A 20,892-nucleotide genomic window follows, 5' to 3' on the forward strand; every position below is an offset into this window, starting at 1 on the left:
GTCTGACTAGCTTCTAGCCGGTAACAAGTTAAGAAACTAAAAAATAAGGACCTTTTAAAACCAAAATCAAGTTTACACCCTTATGATGCAAAAAATAAAGATTAGGGACCTTTTAAAATAGAAGATGTTATTTTGTTGAGCGAGAGTGATATTAACACGTAAAATAAAATGAAACCTTGGTTTTGGAAAAAATAGGGAAAATGACTAAGGAGAGTAACTGACTGTTGATTTTGTTTACATTTGATCACTTTCCTTTTTTTTGTGCACAATATACCATCGAACTTGTTGTTTGTGTTCACCATAATCTTTTTGATCGACCATCACACGTGATAACTGGTCAACAAGGTTATTGTCAACATAAACAATACGTTCGATGTTATATTGCATACAAAAAAAAAAGGAAAGTGACCAAACGTGAATAAAATCAACACTTGGTTACCCCTCCTTATTCATTTTCCCTTTTAATAAAAATGAGTTGAAATTTGAATTGGAAATCAATGACATAGTATATGTCATGTCCAATTACATGTTGGAGGAATGACGGGGTTCCTCATGTATTATTGGCAAAATTGTTTAACAAGTGCAAATCAAAGTACATACAATTGTAATAAAAAACATTAAGTAAGTTCAGATGGTTAGTTGTTCTCATATGGATATGAAGTCTACGAACATGTATAACATCAACATCAAATGCTAAAGTTGATGTTGATCATCTTAATCGGACCGAAGGAAACTCTTGCCAAACTTTTTCTAATGATTTATGGGAGGACATTTATAGGGTTTCTTTAGATGATAAGGATGGTTAATACAAACCTTTATCAATGAACATAGCTATATTTTATCTTTTTTTGAATATTCTAGTAGGTCAAAAGATGGATTTACTTAGGATATCTAATAAGTATAGTGAACCCTTTCTAATGATAACTTTGATAAGAGGAGAAGAGGGCAATAAGTAAAATTTAAAAATCAGGGCCTGATTCACTATACACAAATGTTTTCTTTAGTAAAATAAAATGAAACCTTGCTTTTTGGAAAATAGGGAAAATGACTAAAGAGTGTAACCAACTGTTGATTTTGTTCACATTTGATCACTTTTTTTTACGCAATATACTATCAAACTTGTTGTTTGTGTTCACCATAACCCTTTTGATCGGCTACCACTTATGATAGCTGGTTAAAAGGGTTAGGGTGAACATAAACAACATGTTCGATGGTATATTGCATACAAAAAAAAAAAAAAAACAAAAACAAAAAACAAAAACAAAAAAGACCAAATATGAACAAAATCAACAGTTGGTTATCTTCCTTAGTCATTTTCCCTAATATTAATACACAATAACCTTATATATCCAAAAGTAAATTGTTATTTATGAATGTAGGCTCTCCATACTTAAAATATAGGACCAATATAAGTAAGGTAATTATCGTTGAACAATGTTTATAAAATGTTTTAATAATGTCAAAACATGAAAAGTAATGACCAAATAATTGTATTGATCACTCACATGTATCCTCGTATAGGCTACTGATATTACATTACACAAAAAAATACATAGTGTTTTATGAGTAGCCTCTCGCAAATCGAAAGGTAACATACCAAATCATTTAAAAAAATATGAATAATTAATTTTTGAAATAAAATATAGAGAAATATGGAAAAAAAAGTTTTTTTTTTCCATTACCTCGGGTAGAAATCACTATGGGAAACAGTAGCAATGGAACAATCATTATCCCCATAATTGTAAAACTGTAACTTATCTGAAATATCATTCAGTTCCATGGTTTTTTCATCTATGAAAGGTGGATTAGAAGGGAGGGGTAAAGTTTCATCTTTTGCCAACATTTTTAGTACGATTGACATTGATGGTCTTAAAGATGGAGCTTCTTGTGTGCAAAGAAGTCCTACTTGTATCACCTTTTTAATTTCTTTGAGGTCATTTGTGTTGACATAATGCTGCATCATTAGATTCGGGTCGAATATTTCCTCAACCGTATCTTCCTGGAAATGATTCCATACCTAATACAACATAAAAGAATATTTTTAATTAGAAAATAAGTTATATTTTTTTTTGTACCAAATGAAATTATTATACTTACAATAGACACTAAGCTGTCAGTATATTCTAAGGTTTTGCTTTTGTTGTTTTCCATACCGGTGACTATCTCCAAAAGTAGCACACCAAAGCTATAGACATCAGCCTTTTCAGTTAACTGGCCATGGGCTAGATACTCTGGAGCCATATATCCTCTAGTGAAGTCGAAATAAAACTTAAAATTAGAAATTTAGAAAGAAAGCTGACGTGGCACAAATGAAAATACTTACAGTGTTCCAGCTATTGCAGTGCTGATGTGACTTTGATCATCTTGAAAAGATCTGGCCAACCCAAAATCAGCTATTTTAGCGCGAAGTCTCAAGTCTAACAAGATGTTAGCAGCTTTGATATCTCTATGAATAATTCGGTTCTTGGTGTTTTCATGAAGATAGACTAGGCCTTCTGCTGTACCACTAATGATTAAAAATCTTTTCTGCCAGTTTAGGGTCTTGCCTTTTGTTGCATCTATAGAAAGTTCACAAATTCTTCATAAATACATTATACACCACACAATCTAAGAATCATGAATTTTGAAATTTACCGAAAATGAAGAGGTCGAGACTCAAGTTGGGTAGATATTCGTATACAAGAATGCTTTCGGGTCCTGAACAACTGCATCCTAACAACCTCACAAGGTTTTTGTGTTCAACACTACTAATCATGTTAACTTCGTTATAGAAATCAGTTGCCCTGAATTTGTTGTTGAAGAAGAGCCTCTTCACAGCTATTTCTCTCCCATCTGAAAGAACTCCCTGATAGATAGATATTTCTCACTTCATATTAGTTGTTATTTAAATATCAGATGATTGTCCCACTTAGTGGGACAATCATCTGATTTCAAATGACTGGACTAGCATTTAGTCATCTAATATCAGATGACTAAAATCCAGTCACCTAATATTAGATGACTGAGGAGGTGTACTATAAAATAGTACCTTGTAGACAGTTCCGAATCCTCCTTGTCCGAGCTTATTGCATTCGTTCCAATTTGCCGTGGCTTTTTCAATAGTGGAGTATTTGAAATGTAAGCTACTGTCATTAAGCATCTTTGACAGTTTCTTTGCATCATAAGAGCCTGAAACGTTAACCAATCATTTGTTTGTTTCGCTAGTTTTATACTAATTTTTTTGCATGTTCACAATGGTGTAGAATAAATGGATTATATTATACCTCTTCTCTTCTTTTGTATAAGTCTATGTTTCATGATATACAAAATTATCATCAAAGCAACTGTGAGGACTGTCACGGAACTAACAATGGAAACCACGATAGCTAGTACCATCCCTACAAACACCATAAACAAAAATTCATCAGAATGATACATACAAAGTAAAATTGAATCACAAAGATATTTTATGTAAAAGTAGTATATAATTATAACTGTATTTTAATTATACCAAAGGGCTTTTGCCGTTCAAAAAAAAAAAAAAAAAAAAAAAAAAAAAAAAAAAAAAAAAACTTAACGAAACTTTATTTATGAGAAAATTAAGGAAGACTTAAACATAATAAAAGTTAGCCCATGAAATTCCGGATAACTTATTAATTGAGACTATTAAGAAAAGATTGTGTGGTCAAATATATTCTCGGTTAGTTTATAACCATTTCTCACAAATATTTCAAAATAGTCAGTATTTTTTAATTTTTTTTAATATGGTCTTTCTGAATTTACTTTTCGATGATGCCAGCTGCATTTCGTCACATGTTGCGAAATTGCATCAAAAATAATTTTCCAAACTTCTTTCACATTTTGAACTATGAAAGTAATTATGTGAAACAATTTTGTACATATTTTGAACTATGAAAGTAATTATGTGAAACAATTTTATAACTTAAAGTAATTTCCCAACGTCCGTTTTTATGAATGGACAATGTTCTTAAAATATGGTTATTTTGTGACGTAACACTTCTGGTAAATATATGTACAAAAACGAAAAATAAAGTTAAAAACTAAAAGAAATACGTTTCTTTCCTAATTTATTTTGCAAAACAAACTGGTTTTTATTTTAATTAACAATTTGGAAAAAGAAATAGTATGGAAAAAATAACGAATAATTCTATAATATAATTTATAATTTTCCTTACCTCTATTGCTAGAGATAATTGCAACCGGTATAGGATTCAAAAAATCCGTATCAGAATACCGCATAAAACACCCGGAATTCAACGCCCTCCCCTCCGTCGACGGCAGACATTTCGAAATCGCCGCCGAAGCATTCTCCAAACACCTCCTACACTCCGCCGGACTCAAAGTCCTCCAACAATCCGCCATCACAAACACCGACTCATTCACATTCACCACACTCTCCCCCCTCGCAAAATAATCCCAATTCCCCGAACCCTCAACCACCGCATTCCCCACCGCCTCCCTCACCGCCGCCCCAAACAACCCACTCTTCGCCGTCGTATTCCCACAAACCACCATATCATTCGGTCCTGTATATTCATGAAAGAAGCTGTAATTTTGAACTCGCATAAAACAACCGTCGAGGTAAATCCTGCCGCCGTTGTGCGGGAAGCAACTTGGGAGAATTGTACGGGCTTCGGCGTAGCATAAGATGCAGTCTTGAGGTGAAAGGTCGCCGTAGCATTGTCCGAGCCCGTAGTTTCCGTCGGGTCCGGTGCCGGAGATGGCGGTGCCGTTACGGGAGGTTCGCAATAGTGTGCCGATTATCTCCATTGTACGGACGAAGTTTGGCATGAATAAGGTTATGTTGTTTTCTAGTTGTTGATCGCATGTCATGTTGATGATTTTGGATCTTGCGTTTCCTTCTGATCGAATTAGTAGTGATAGAATTACCATTAAAGCAACGAGAATCGATTTCTTCATCTTGTAATGACTAATGAGGTTTGGTTAACTGAATATAGAAGCTCTTCTACATATAGGAGTTTAACATTCTCATTAAGAAAAATAATAATCAGATATGAGAGATTCGTGTTATGTTAAAAAATAAAACAATTTATTTAATATAAAAGGTGCGAAAGTGGGAAAGTCGTGAAGTTTTTGATACCCGGAATCTGATGTAGAGATGAAAAAACATTATTGTATGTTTATATTCTTTTTGATTTTATATTAAGTGAAAATTTAATATATTATATGTTTATACTATTAGAATAATATCTTATACGTGATTTTCATTTAGTTTTCTTCAAGCTTGTGGTTTTGTGTTGACATTATGACATATAGGTTATTGCAAATCGGTATGTGCTGTACAAAAATCTAAATATTGTAATAAAAATTATATTAATTGGTAAATTATAAAAACGAGGATTTCCTTCGAGATTACGATCACTTCATATGTGAATAACTTTTTACACGTCAATAGTTTTTTTTATTAGAATGAAGAAATATTGGAACATGAAGCATCGAAATAAATGCAATAAATTCGTGTTCTTATAAACTCTTCATTTTCCGATATATAATGAATGGATTTGAAGAACTTGATGATCAGTTATAGTCAAAGAACAAATTGGTTCTATAAGATTCCTAATTAAAAACAGTTTTGATAATCAATCTGCAAGTTGACAATCATCAATTTAAGTAGCAAAATCTGATTAAAAACGCAATGATTCCCATCATAAACGATGAGAAACAACAAAAAAATTGTGTACACTAACTTTTTTTTTTTTTTTAAACATATGAAGAAATGTTGGAAAATGAAGTATTCATATAGAGGTATCAAAGCATTAATTGAAGAATTTTATCCATCGGTTCTGATACAGTAGTCAGAAGCAAATCAAATTCGTTGTTGATGATCATCATTCGAATCATAGTAGCATTAATTGCGCTGAAAAACCAAAGACAGATAGAATAATTGCAGATTGTAGTAAGTGATCACTATAGAACGATTAAGTAAGTGATCACCACTTGCATATATGAGATGTGTACGTATAGACTGGATCAAAAAGAGAAGAAAATGTAAGAGAATAATCAATCACGCTAACCATGCATGACGATGATTTTGCAAGGAAGATTGACTTTCAGGAATCATATACGCGGTGCACAGATTGCTATGTTGCATGGAAACTTCTCTAAGGTTGTCGTTCCCGTTTCCGAAATTCCATGGAAACGGATACTCCATGGAAACGTTTCCTGGAAGTATCGGGTATCATGGAAACGTTTCTGTGAAGTTTCCTTGAAGTTTCGGTGAAGTTTCCTGGCCATTTCTATTTTATTTTAGGGTTTACATGGACTTTTTAAGTTTAAATCCAAAAAAAGCTAATGGGCTACTGTTTTTAAGGCTCAAAACATATTTGATATTCCCCTAAGTCCCTCACCGCTCGTCGATCAAAATCTCTCCTGTCGTGAGTCGTCTCCTATCTTTTCGATCAAAGACGATTAGTCGATCACAATTCACAAGGATAATCAATCATCATTCATCACCATTTTTTCTTCTCCTAATTCCTAATCACATCATCGATTATGACTTCTCAAGAAACACAAGGAATCAAGGATCATCAACTACATCAATAGACCAAACTCCATTGTGGGACTTTACATCAATATATATATATATATATATATATATATATATATATATATATATATAGACACACACACATTTTTATATTGTCGTATCTCTGCCGTATACGTATCTTGATTTTTTAGGTTTTGCCGTTTCCCGTTTCCGTTCCGTATCCATTTCTCATTTGCCGTATCCGTTTCAGGGCAACTTAGACAAATTGTATCTTCAAATTTATGGGATTTCTAATTTTGTGGGACCTACTTTTGAAGATCTTTTTTACCTTTACTCCCTAAGACTATTTATTTTGCAACTTTCGTTCATTTTAATTTATCTTTTTAAGACTATATATGTTGGTTTATTAAATAAATAAAACAATAGAAGTCTTTTTTTTTTCTAATTAAATGGACCAACAAAAATCGTTTATGTAATAAATAAAAAAATATAAGAAGTTTGTATTATTATTTTAGTTAAATTAACAAACACAGACAATTGTTTTTTCGTTTATATACATTGATGAACATTTATTTATTTGTTTATTATGTTATGTTATAGGAAAATCTTTATAAATGGTCTAATATTATTTTCAAAAAAATCAAACTCATTCGATAACTTTTTAGGTTATCAAAAATGGTTTCTGTAATTTAAAAACTTTTAATGTATAGTCATTTTGGTTGACTATGTCTGTTTTCTTCTGTTAAATCTAACCATGTGAGGGTAAAATCGTATTTTCCATACCACATGGATCATCCTTGAAATTTTTTATAAATTATATTTATCAACTGATTTTATTAATAATAAAAAGACAACTCCAATCTACTCCACCCCCTCCCTCCTCTCTTCTAGCACATTCTCTTCTTCACTTACTTGAAAACTACCACCAGATTGCCGCTACCTTCCGTCACTGAGTCGCTGACTATTTTCAAAAAATACAATTTTGCCCTTTGAAAGTTTGTACTTCGTACATGAACAACTTTTCTTTTGTATTGTATTGTTTGTTACGAGTATAAGTTTAAGTTGGAGATTTTATGTTGTCGAAGAACAAAAAGTAGGAGTAGTTTGATTCATAGGAATGATATCCAAGAGATTTCGTTAGTTATGCTTGATAGATACACCGAAAGAAACACCTACCAAAATACATCAAAAGAAACACCTAACAAAAGATTCATAGGAATGATATTCCAAAATACAAGAACTTGAAAAAGATTTAGGTCAACTTAGTTGTCAGGGAGATGTTTGAGAATACTCTTGTACATAGTGATGGTTTTTCCTATTGGTGTATGAAGTCTTGTCCAACATGTAACACTTGGAACCAAGGTTTTGAAAACCGGACCGGCGATCGAATCGGTCGTCTTACTGGTTCGATGGTTCAAGTGGTCCAACCGGTCGGACCGGTCTCAAAAACCGGAAAATCGGATGATGTCATAATTATATTTAATTATATAAAAAATACAAAAAATAAAAATAATAAATATTTTTTAAAATTTCCGGATTTGACCGGTTCACACGAATACCAGTTTTTTTGCCTTTAAGAACTGGATCCGGGACCGGTTCCCGATCGAAATAGCCGGTCCAGTTTGATTTTCAAAACATGGCTTATAATTCAATGGAGAACCTGGGATTCATGAAGCATGTGACAAAGGAATGTATCTTCTGAGAAAGGAAATGATCTCCTAACAAAGGAATGGATCTCTTGATAATGGAACGAATATTCTAAAACGGGGTATTGAGCATGTCATACCCTGCCCAGCCGTTGGCAGAAACATCGAGTAGTGTGATGTAGGGATAATTGGATCTCGGCAATAGGTACAATCAAACACAAAGACATATTTTAAACATTTATGTATTATTGATTTTTGAAGGATTACATTGTTTTAGAGACAGACACGAACTCCTAAAATAACTATACTAAACTTCAACAAGTTCCTTGCAAACTTCCTTCATATTTGGGGGACACTTTTCCACACTCATCTTCCTTAAAATACATGCATTTTGTAAACTAACATATTGTTGGTGAGTGCACAAGTTTTTATTTTTGAATTTCCTTTAAGAATACTTTTCTTTTCTGAAAACCTTTGTTATTTATTTACCTATCATTCTATCCTTATAGGGTATCCTTTATAAATCTTAAACTAATATCTTTTCAGGATATCTAATTATCCTAACGTAATATAATTAGGATTATCTTTTGTTAACCCTAATTTATTATCTTTTAGGGACTTTTAACGATCCTAACGTATTTTAATTACCATACCTTCAGGCATCTCTAATGGTAATCTAAACTCTAAGGTAAATTTTATTCTGTTAACGTGAGCCCTATAATCGACGCTACGATTGTAAATATACCCATACTCACGATGCTTCATCATACATCGAATAGTAACTTATATGGAAGCTATCCTTCTGGGATTGTAACTAGCAATCGCATGTGGGGATGTCAAGCCCCCATATAGATCTAATACATAACTTCCTAGCTTTCGCAATATTAACGATTATAGGTATTAGAGATATGTCGAGTTTAAACAAGGATTTTGGATGAATAACCAAGTCACTAATGCATTAACCCTAGGCTTTTATCTTCTATCTTTTATCTTTATCATAATTACCCTATGCACACACACACATCACACTATCTTTCTATATATCTCTCCTGGGTATATATAATCAAATGATTTATATATATATATATATATATATATATATATATATATATATATATATATATATAGGGAAAGGTTATTTGGAAAACAAAAAAACCCTAAAAATCATAAAAATGCATAAAAAAAATACCTAGAAATCACAAAACTTTTTTTTGACATCTTTTAAGAAAAAATCGCAGATTTTTAAAGAAAATCGCTAAAAAAAATTTGAAAAAAAAAACTTTTTTTTACAAAAAAAAAAATTATTTTTTTTTTCAGCGAATTTTTATAAAAAGCTGCGATTTTTTATAAAAAAAAAAGTTCAAAAAAAAGTTTTGTGATCTCTAAGTATTTTTTTTTATGCATTTTTATGATTTTTAGGGGTTTTTTTAGGGTTTTTTGTTTTCCATAGAACCTAAACCTATATATATATATATATATATATATATATATATATATATACACCCTAATTGTGTTTATTTGAAAAGGATATGTAGACAGTGTAACAACTAAATACAATGCATATCCTAAATCTTGTATAGGATAACTCCTAGGTACTTAAGGTTTCCTAGAGATTTGACCATTATAACATCTAGGTAATACATACTCCTACATTATTGGGCATCATATCCTTTATACACATATGATAGCTTAAATCTAGGCCTCGTATCTACAGTTATACTATCCTAAGGCATCTAACTTATTATAAAATGACTTAATATTTATAAGATAAATATTTTTATAAAATCATTTGTTAAGCATGTATTCACCCACTAAAAAAAATTTAAATTGGTAAAATAAGGGGTCGTGAACTCACTCAAGGGTTTGAAACCGCTGATGTAGGGTAAAGAAGAGCTCATAACTCCGAGGACCACTCCATGAGGTAACACACAACCCAGAGAGAAAGAGACGAGTGTTTTGAAGGTATGCTAGACTGAATGGAACATAAATTTATTTATAGTCGATTTTTGGGGGTTCACATCGAGTCTTTCATATGCACGAAGTGAATTTGAACACCACGGATCCACAGGAAGTAGCCACGTGTCCCTACCCTACTCAACCATGTTACTCGCAGTCTTTTCGAATCCGATGACAAGTGCGCGATGTGTGGTGGCGCGCACTTGGCGTGCAAGTAAATATTTTTAAAAAATCATTACTTCCTCGTGGTGTGCTCTAATCTAGAACCCTCTATATCTATGTGACGGTCTCAATAGGTACTGTAACTTTTCTTTTGGTTGTTTTGGCCGATTTTGACTTCCATTTTCGAGCTCAACAGAGGTAAGAATTAATGATTTTATAAAAATCATAACTTAGTCATATGGATCCTATTTTCGACAAACATTTGTCTAAAGTTTATATCTCGAGGAGTAATAAGAAACACTTTTTTTTTTTTTTTTGCACTTTTAGTCAAAACTCAACCAATCTGTAAGTACCGTTTCGTCATAATTAATTTTAACTATACGGTTGACTTCTATTTTTATAAAATCCCTCTCTCTCATTCAGAGTCAGATTTTTACGAATCTTATATCCTTGAGATCATGTTAGCAAGTACTATCCAAGTATGTTAACTGAATCGGAAAATGTTACAAGTTTTTTATCACTAATTTCTAGAGCCTAATGTAACAACATATCTGATTCTTATTATCTTAAAAAGCGAATACTACAATTCTTTATTTTACATTTATTTTCCTATTAGTTCCTAACAGTGACTAGTGACGGATTTCTCAAGGTTGTCATAGTCTCCCCTTGTTTAGGAAATTCCATCCCGAAATTTTACCTCGTCAACGGATTTCTTTTAGAACAAGTGAGGGTAGTTATTCTTCATTTGGTCTTCTTTTTCCCATGTATATTCTCGTCCTCGCCTAGAGTTCCATCATACCTTAACTTTGGGAATCCGACTTTTCCTGAGTCGTTTGACCTCTCTATCCATTATTTCGACAGGTTCTTCAATGAACTTCAGCTTATGGTTAACCTGAATTTCATCAATTGGAATGACAAGTGTACCATTAGAAAGGCATTTCTTAAGATTTGACACGTGAAAGACGTCGTGCATGTTATTAAGCCCTAGAGGTAATTTGAGTCGATACGCAACTTGACCTATCATTTCAAGGATCTCGAATGGTCCTATTTATCTTGGGTTTAGCTTCCCTCTCCTTCCAAACCTTATTACTCCTTTCCAAGGAGATAATTTGAGCATCACCCTATATCCTACTTGAAATTATTGGGGTTTACACCTCACATTGGCGTAGCTCTTTTTTTGATCGCATGTTGCCTTCATGCATTCTCTTATCTGCAATATCTTCTCTGTTTTCTCGTGAATGATCTATGGGCCTGTTCGTAAGGTATCCCTTATGAACTTCTTGGCTAATTTCCTCCCAACAAATAGGAGAACGACATTTCCGACCATATAATGCTTCGAACAACATTACTTTAATGCTTGTGTGATAGCTATTGTTGTATGAAAAGTCAACCAGGGGTAGGTGACTATCCCATGCATTCCCTAAATCTATCACACATGCTTTGAGCATGTCTTCCAGCTTTTCAAAGGTCATTTTGTTTTGACCATCGGTTTGCGGAGGATAAGTTGTACTCATATCTAGGCATATACCAAGGGATGTCAGAAAGCTCCACCAGAAACAAGAGGTAAACCTACTATCTCTGTCAGAGATAATGGACAATGGTACCCCATGTAATCTGACAATCTCTTTAAGGTATGTTTTGGTCAGCTTCTCCATCTTGTCCATCTCTTTTATTGGTATGAAGTGGGCAGACTTGGTTAATCTATCAACTGAAGCAGGAATGAGAATAACCTAGTCTCCTGATGATTCTAAAGTGAAGCAATGGAAGAGAGGAAACAAGCATAACTGGGAACCATCTACAGCTTGAACACTCCTTCTTGCCTTTAAATCTCGACCTACGCTTGGAATATTGGCTTTCTTGTAGTAAATGAATCCGAACATATAGGTAGAAACTATCTCGAAATGGATAAGTAAGCTCCCCCATTTTTGAATGAATATGGGTGAAAGGCTCACCTTCACCTACAACTTTATCATCAAAGATTTAAAGAGGTAGTAATTCTAGGACTAGAGGGAAGTTCAAGTCGACCAATTTGATAGGCGATGAACTAACTTCTCTGGTGTTTGTCAAAGGATTCGGAGGTAGGGGATGACTTGTAATTAATATGTATATTCGGGTTAAAGGGAAGGGCCTCCCCGAAATCCTCGGCTTTCTGCCCAACGTCACGGTCGTGGCCCTCTTATTTAAGAAGATTCTCGGATGTATAAGGCCAGCATAGGCTGAGTCTAATTCACCATCCTGGGATTTAGTTCTGACCATAAAATGCAACTCTGCTGCTTGGATGGAAGGAGCATTCAATACTATCAATGTTGGACGGCGTCGCCTCATATCGGTCGGGAGTGGATTGTGAATTCTGGTGATAAGGCTTGTGATGCTCGATCTATGATATTCAGAATAAATGGATAGAATTGTTGGCTTTCTAAATATCTTTATCGGCCGGAAAAACAGCTCCTAATTCCTATCTCAGTAGCTTCAGCTTCTTTTAGAGCTAAGAATGCTTCTGCTGCCGAACCAGGAGAGACAAAGAGGCTTACACGCCTTATTTAAAAAATTAAAAACACGTCTTTTTGCGTGGGGGTATTAAATCCTTAACTTCCCTAATTTTAATTTAGTGAGAAAGCGCGTATACTTTATGGAAGGCAGTGTATTTCACCCCTTGTCCATAGTAGTTTAGTTAGTTGTCAATAGCTTGTGATTCGGAGTTGTCGACCCGTCATTTCCAGTCAAGTAAAGGAGCATCTCCCTCTTCATCGTGGTCGCTCAATACGTTGTATCGATAGAGTGACATTTGCCTTGCCCCTATACCCGAGGGATCATTAAGCAACCGGGTGACGGGCGAACCGCATCTGTTCCAATTCCAGAGGCTTTCTCCGATCGAAGTCGGATCAAATGCAAATATTCGATTCCAGAGGAATCGGTTTGGGGGGAACCTCGGGGATTGGTTGTTTGAAGATTTCGATGCCTTCTATTCCAGTCAATGAACCGATATTATGAGGGAGCAGCTAACCAATCTCATTTATCAGAGAAGTCCATCGGTTTAGAGATTAGTTCATGCTCTTTCATCCCCTCGTTCAAGGAGTCAGAGATGGCTTGGCAGTAAGCGTAGTGGCATACATGCGATAGGATGTTACAGGATAGGCTTACTAAAGCTCGTGTAAACAAGATTTCTAGGAGAGAGGGTGAGTTCTCCATCTATCTTAGGAAGGTCTTCTATCTTTTTTAAATTCAATGTATCTCTATTTGATGTTCGAGATCGCCTCAGTATGGTTCATCCTAAGTAGCTAATCGAATATGCGTTTGTCTCTTTGAATCGTATCACCCATGGCGAGGGTCTCGTATAATATAATCTATGAGTGCGTGACTTGTTATAATTGGTCCTATTGTTACTACAGGGCGCTTACCTAGCCAACACTTAGATCCGGCTCTACCCAAATGTGTTTGGTTCACCCCAACATTCACCGCTTGTCCGACTGTTGCTGAGCAGTTTTTGGATATCAAACGGACCTCCCCAAAAGGTAATTTTAATGTGGCCTATTTCCCTTCTTTTGCAATCAGTTTCGCTACAACACCCACTGCTCTAGCTAATTGTCCACCGTTTCCAAGTGTGATTTCTATGTTATGTATGGCCGTGACCAAGGGCGTATCGGTTGAAGTAGATTCTTATTTTTTATCAATAAAAATGTACTAATTCTTGAATACCCATTATGGTAGAATATTCGTGTGATATTTTCTCAGATTTTACGCGTGGGATACATGTTCCTTCGATTTCTCCAAGCAAAGATCTTCGCATAGCAATGCATATTGTGTGTGTATAGTGTCATAACATGTAGTAGTCATTGGCAACTTGGTGAAAAAGTCCATTTCAATCTGCTCCCACTCCCACTCGGGAATATATGGTTGCTATAATAATCCCAAGGGTCGTTGATGTTCTACCTTAACCTTCGAACATGTTTGACACTTGCGGACGTAGGTCGCAATTTCAACATTAATGTTCAACCACCAATAATGGGCCTTTAGGTCTAGATACATGTTGTCCGCTCCTGGATAAAAAGAATACCTAGTCTTATGAGCTTCATCTAAGACTAGTTCCTTGACTCCTCCTTATTTCGGACCCCATACTCGTTTCATGAAATATCTCATTCCATCATCCTTTATTTCGAGCTGTCTTTCCATACCTCTAAAGCTTTCTTCTTTAACGTCTCATTCCGTTAAAGCCTCAAGCTGAGCACTTCTAATTTGGGAGACTAGATTTGACTGAACAGTCATTGTAAGGGCTTTCACTCTATGAGGTTTCACTCGTTCTTTATGGATCAACGTGTAATCTATGACATTAGCCTTTCCTGGGTGGTAGTGAACTTCACAATCATAGTCGTTCGGCAACTCTAACCATCTTCTTTGTCTCATATTAATTCCTTCTGATTGAAGATGTTCTACAGACTCTTGTGATTCGTGTATACCACACACTTTGTTTTGTAAAGGTAATGACACCAGATCTTCAGGGGAAAAACTATCACTCCTAACTCTAGGTCGTGGTTGGTGTAGTTGTTCTCATGCACTTTAAGTTGTCTTGACGCATAGGCTATGACCTTATCCCTTTGCATTAATACTCATCCCATTCCTTGGTGTGACGCATCATAATATACTACTAAGTCATCATTGCCATTTAGAAGAGATAGTATCTGTGCACTACACAACATGTCTTTTAGCTTTTGGAAAGTTGCTTCATGGTTGTCTTCCCAATTGAATTTCACTTCCTTTTAGGTTAACATTGTGAGGGGTTTGGCTATTCAAGATAAATTCTTTATATACCTCCGATAGTAGCCATCCAGTCCTAGAAATTGACGCACTTCCGTTGGCATCTTGGGTGCTTCCCAATTCTTGACTGCTTCTATCTTGGAAGGGTCAACATGAATTCCTTTACTTCTCACCACATGCCCAAGAAAGTGTACTTCTCTTAACCAAAATTCACACTTAGAGAATTTGGCGTACAAATTTTCTTTCCTTAATAGCTCTAGGATCACTCGAAGGTGTTGCCTATGATCTTCCTTGGTTCAAGAGTATACTAGAATATCATTGATGAATACAATCACGAATTTATCCAACTAGGGTTTACAAACTCGATGCATAAGATCCATAAAGACTATCAGGGCATTGGTTAATCCGAAAGGCATGAACAAGAGTTTGTAATGACCATAGCATGTTCTCAATGCATTCTTTGGAATTTCCTCTTCCATGACTCAAAGTTGATGATATCATGATCTTAATTCGATCTTAGAGAAGTAACTGGATCCTTGCAATTGATTGAAGAGATCATTTATTCAGGGTAAATGATATCTATTATTAATGGTTAACTTATTTAGCTCTTTGTAGTCTATGAACATTCGAAAAGATCCATCATTCTTTTTGACAAATAAAACAAGTACTCCCCAATGTGAAAAAGCTTGATCTAATGAAACCCTTGTCAAGAAGTTCTTGTAGTTGGCTAGAGATTTCTTAAATCTCCGAGGGTGCCAATATATATGGAGATTTTCCTACTGAGGTAGCTCCTGGGACTAGATCAATCCTAAACTCTACTTGACGAACTTGCAGTAGACTGGGTAGATCTTTAGGGAATATATAAGGGAATTCACACACCTGAGGCACTTCCTTGATCTTTTTCTTCTTATTGTCTTTCCTATCAACAACATGAGCTAAGAAGGCATAATACTTTTTCTACAAGTATTTCCTAGCCTTCATGAATGAGATGATCCTAAGGCTTGTACTAGGCTTGTCGTCGAAGATGATCATTGATTCTCTATTGGGTAAGGGTGGACATAGGGCCTTCTCGAAGCAAAGCACCTCGATGTGGTTAGCGGATAACCAGTCAATGCCAATAATGACAACAAAACTTCCAATGACCATTGGTATAAGGTCGATGAGAAAGGGATGAGAATTTATAGTTAAGGTACAGTTCCTAAGTATTTCCTTAATACTACCGACTTGACCGTTATCCGTTTCTACTCTATACGCCTCCCTATATTTACTAGAAAAGTGATCTAATAACTTCCTAAATTTGGGAGTAATATAGCTTCTATCAGCGTCGATATCAAAAACAATATTTGCATACAAATTATTGATTAGAAACGTACCCGTCACTACCATCGGATTCAACGACTTCCCTCACCCCGATAACAAATGTCATGCCTCTAGCAGCACCTCCCGACTTCTTCATTTTGGACAATCCCTTATGAGGTGTCTAATTTCCTTGCACTCATAGCACGATCGACTATCTCTATTGGATGGGTTTCTATACTTTTTTGCAAGATGACCCTCTTGTTGCAATTGGTACAGACCAAACATTCTCCATGGTGATGATACCCACATTCCTTGCACTTAGGACTACATCCTGAAGTAGTCCCTACCAAGGGTGCTGTAACTGTAAACGCTCGAATCACTTCCCGAATCTTCTCTAATGACCGCCTATCCTTCCCTTTGGCCTCTTTGCCAAATTTTCTTTTTCCACCCAAAAAGTAGCGGGTTCATATATCGGCTATGCTTCTATTCCCTCCTCAAACCTAAAAATATCATAGTTCCTAGCAACCCAAGGCTAGAAATATCTACCACAACCTAAAGTAAACTACCAACCAAATCACTATCTGATCTGACTACTGCTGGAGGTACTCGATCATTGCTTCCAGAGTGGCTACTCCTATATCTAACACCAACAATATCAACTTTGCCTCTCTCATACGCTGATCGAGACTCTTGATCTCGATCTGTTGATACTATACTAAATAATGGGTCTCCTCTAGATTATCATAAGCGTGGAGGATCCCCATCTCATCAAAATCCCTTCTCTCCTCTAAACCTCTTACAATGTTGGTGAACATGCTAATCTCCTATTGGGTAATGGGCATAACAACAAACCTATGTGTTCATGCAACCCTAATTTCTTTGGATCTAAGTTTTTCACAATTGAACATGTAAATTGAATTCTAATGCAATGAACCTAGATCTAGCATATAATTTCGAAATTCATATACAAATTAGGGTTAGAAGATTACCTCACTTGTTATATAGTAATAACAACTCAATATTGAAGATCATTGACTCTTGAAAGCTTAGTGCCCAAATGTTGCACCTCTAATGGTTCACAAACACCCAATTCAAGAGGATGAGAGGAGAGACAAGGAAAATCGGCTGGGGTTATGGAAAATTGCATTGGCCGAAATTCCTAGGGTTTGGAGAGGTTTATATAGAGTTAGGTTGGTTAATCTTGAAGTTGGACTTGAATAAGGAAACCCTAGTTCCCATCCAAAACCCCAAGCAACCCTTGGACCTCTATTAGAAGCCCTTGGACGAACTCTTATAGGGCCTCCTATAAATTTCATCCACTCCTTTCCATGGAGTCCTAAGCCCAGTTTCACAACTATCAATGATTTGCAAAACAACACCTCCATTATTAATCAGTTCCTTTAATCCCAAAATTAATACCAATTAAATTTCTGATTAAATAATAATTAATAATATGATTTGCAAATAATATATCAATCTTATAATATATTAATAAAATCATTTTGAGTACCAATTTATTATTTCAAATAATAAATCCTACTCTCTCTCCACCAGTCATCATGTCAAGCTGCATGAGAGAAGGCAACCAAAAAGGTCCATGCTACTATCAAATCAAGTACATACCAATTATAGTTATGAGCTTAGACACCTAATCCAACTGTCTCCCACTTGGATAAGTCTAATAACTATTATTGCAAGTATGACCTCAAAATTTGACCAACAATCGTAGCTTCCAAATGTCACAACTAGCACTTTTGGACTATTCTGGACCTTTTTATCATTAAGATATTTTGAGGTCGGGAATCCCACCAAACCCGTGTTTTTCTTGACTGAGACCCCTAAAACCATTAATTATTTTAAGCATACTCTTCATAAAATAAATGGTTGGGATTTAGGAAAACCTTATCCTAAATCCTGAAAAGGACAAAAGGATTGACTTTGTGATTTGATGAAATTGCTCATTTCCCATGCAAATCACAATACTCCATGCTTTATGCACCAAACATCCATGCATGGACCACGAAATCCCCATGCATCAAATATTTCTTTCCTTTTATTATACTCCAAAGCAATGACAGTGAAGGGGTTAGACTCCACTTTCTCTCTCACTTTTCCCCATTTTCTCTCAAAAACTCATCTTCAAGCAAGAAAAGAGGATCTTGCTGAAAAGAAAATTTCCCAACTTCTTCCTGAGAATATTTAAGGTAAATTCCTCCACCCATCTAATATTTTATAATATTTCAAGATGAATCCATATTATTTTATTCATAATATGTGACGATCACCCTTAGGAAAGCATCCCTCCCAGGGAAGTTCCTCATCTCAGCCAAGAGTTTAAGCTTGAGATCTTTACTCCATAATTCCAGACAACTCCTCAACTAACTCAAGAAGAGCTTCATACCCCACCTTTTTCAATGTTTTAATGTTTTTGGGGGAGAGTACAAGTTAAATCTTGCCTAGATTCTTAAATGATTGCATATATACGTATGTTTGTATGTTAGTGTGAAATATTATTAAATTATTATTTAGTAATATACTCATGAACAAATGATTTCTAAATTTCCTAAAGAACAGAGGATGCTTTGAACAAAAGAGCCTCCCAACTATTGAGTGTGTCCCACTTATCCCCTTTATCTATGCTTTCATGTCTAAAGATAAAAGTTATAAAAAGGAACTTTACTAAGTGGACACCATTTCTAGTGATTTCCGAAAATAGAAACTTTGTGACTATTTTGCAAACTATCAGGGAGTATTTTATAAATATTCAGTATAAAAGTTTGCATCAAGAAAATATACAGGTAGATCCTTTATGATAGAAACATTTGCATGTCATAAGCTGCTGTCATAAAACCTCTAAGAACATAAGTAATGTTCTATGTGTCATAAAACAAGAAATGCGTGTTATAACCGGCAGATATAAATTTATATAAATTATAACTTGACACTTTTTCTGTTGACTAAAATGACTTATATTTCAATAAACGACAAGGAATGAACACGAGCACCTAGTTAACGAGCACAATCAACGATATGGAACGAGAACGATATTTCTATTCAATAACTACGAGTTTCATTATTTGTCTAACAAATAATGAATCTCTAACGATTTCTCAAAAGGTTGTTAATATTCTTGTCATACAAGTCTCAAAAGTACCTAAATATTAAAAATATTAGTGTACATCTAAGTCCTCTAAGGAGTTATAGTCAAAGTCTCCTGGAGGGAGAGCGGGAATTTGTGTAGAGATCATTACGGGGTTGACACCCCACACCTTCACTGTTCGCTACAGCAAGACAGACCAGTCTAGGGTGACAAATATCTTTTCCAAACCGAGGGCGCCTGAGAAATGCCAAAACAGGTACTCCGTCATGATTAGTATGGTTATAACGACTCACTAGAATATGTTATATTAACTAGAAATTTATGTAAGGAAAACCTCATAAATAAATTTTGGCATGTTGTGTTGACTGTCGTACACATGATAGGTGATGGTTCGCATTTGTTGTGTTGACTGTCCTTCTTCATCACGTACAATGTACACAATAGCCATATTGATTCTTTCTCCTAACAAGTATAGAGTCGTAATGCTGCTATTTTACAAATTAAAAAGCGTAGAACTCTATAGAAAACGATTTTTTTATGATTTCGATAACGGTAAACTAGAACTTACGAATATTTTATAGTAGAAAATATAGGATTTGTTGGAGAAAACGATTTTCTACGATTTCGATAACGATAAACTAAAACTTACGATTATTTTATAGCAGAAAATATAGGATTTTCTGGGGAAAATGATTTTTCTATGATTTCAATAACGATAAACTAGAACGCACACTCAATTTTACTCATAAGAGGAACAAGATTTTCAACCATATCTCCTTTTTGGAAAATAAGGGATTTTTCTTGAAATGGTTGATTGTTACTGTTCAAAAGACCTATTCTCAAACACAACTTGCTTTTACAAATCACACTACTTTTAAAAGATCACTCCTTATAAGGATGAGCAAAGGTAATGTCATGCACACATATATCCATGATTTTCAAGGCAAGACTTCAAACGATTTCATAGAAAATATATGATTTTATGAAAGTACGAGAATGATTTTAAACAAGTGTAAACGATTTTATACAAAAATGCTTATGAACTCACCAACTGTTTAGTTGACGCTTTTCAAAATGAATTGTATTTTCAGGGATCTAGTAAGCAGGTATCAAGGGACGCTGATGCAAGACTAATTAGCTATAGTTGAAGTTTTCTACTTATGAATCTTTTGTGTAAATCGAAGAACAAATACAATATGTAAACAATGTAATTTTGTTATCTCAATGTATGATGTTTGGATTGCTTTGTGTAATGTACATTCAATTGTTATAATACTGCGCAATGAAGTCACCCGCCTCCGGATGTTTCCGCCGTCTGGTTCGGGGGTGTGACAGATTGGTATCAGAGCATTGTTTATAGTGAACGGATATATCTAGCCATACGAGATATACAACTACAATTACAATGGGACTAAAACAAACTCTACCTAAAAGTATACTTTAAGAAGATAAGTATTTCTAAAAGTATA

At 34.8% G+C, this 20,892-nt stretch overlaps 1 protein-coding gene across 1 annotated transcript; it reads right to left on the reverse strand.

Annotated features, from left to right (window-relative positions):
- Positions 1–1,467: 1,467 nt before the first annotated feature.
- Positions 1,468–4,979, reverse strand: LOC145010959 (cysteine-rich receptor-like protein kinase 2). Its single transcript, XM_078969553.1, has 7 exons — positions 4,176–4,979; positions 3,264–3,377; positions 3,029–3,168; positions 2,635–2,845; positions 2,324–2,558; positions 2,098–2,248; positions 1,468–2,017 (listed from the first exon to the last, which is right to left on the reverse strand). The coding sequence occupies exons 1-7, from the start codon at positions 4,918–4,920 to the stop codon at positions 1,679–1,681; spliced, it is 1,935 nt and encodes a 644-aa protein (XP_078825679.1). The 5' UTR covers positions 4,921–4,979; the 3' UTR covers positions 1,468–1,678.
- Between the last annotated feature and the right edge of the window lie 15,913 nt (positions 4,980–20,892).

The sequence above is a fragment of the Lactuca saligna genome, chromosome 8 (genome assembly GCF_052625555.1).
Source record: "Lactuca saligna cultivar CGN05327 chromosome 8, ASM5262555v1, whole genome shotgun sequence".
In the NCBI taxonomy this organism is placed as follows: domain Eukaryota; kingdom Viridiplantae; phylum Streptophyta; class Magnoliopsida; order Asterales; family Asteraceae; genus Lactuca; species Lactuca saligna.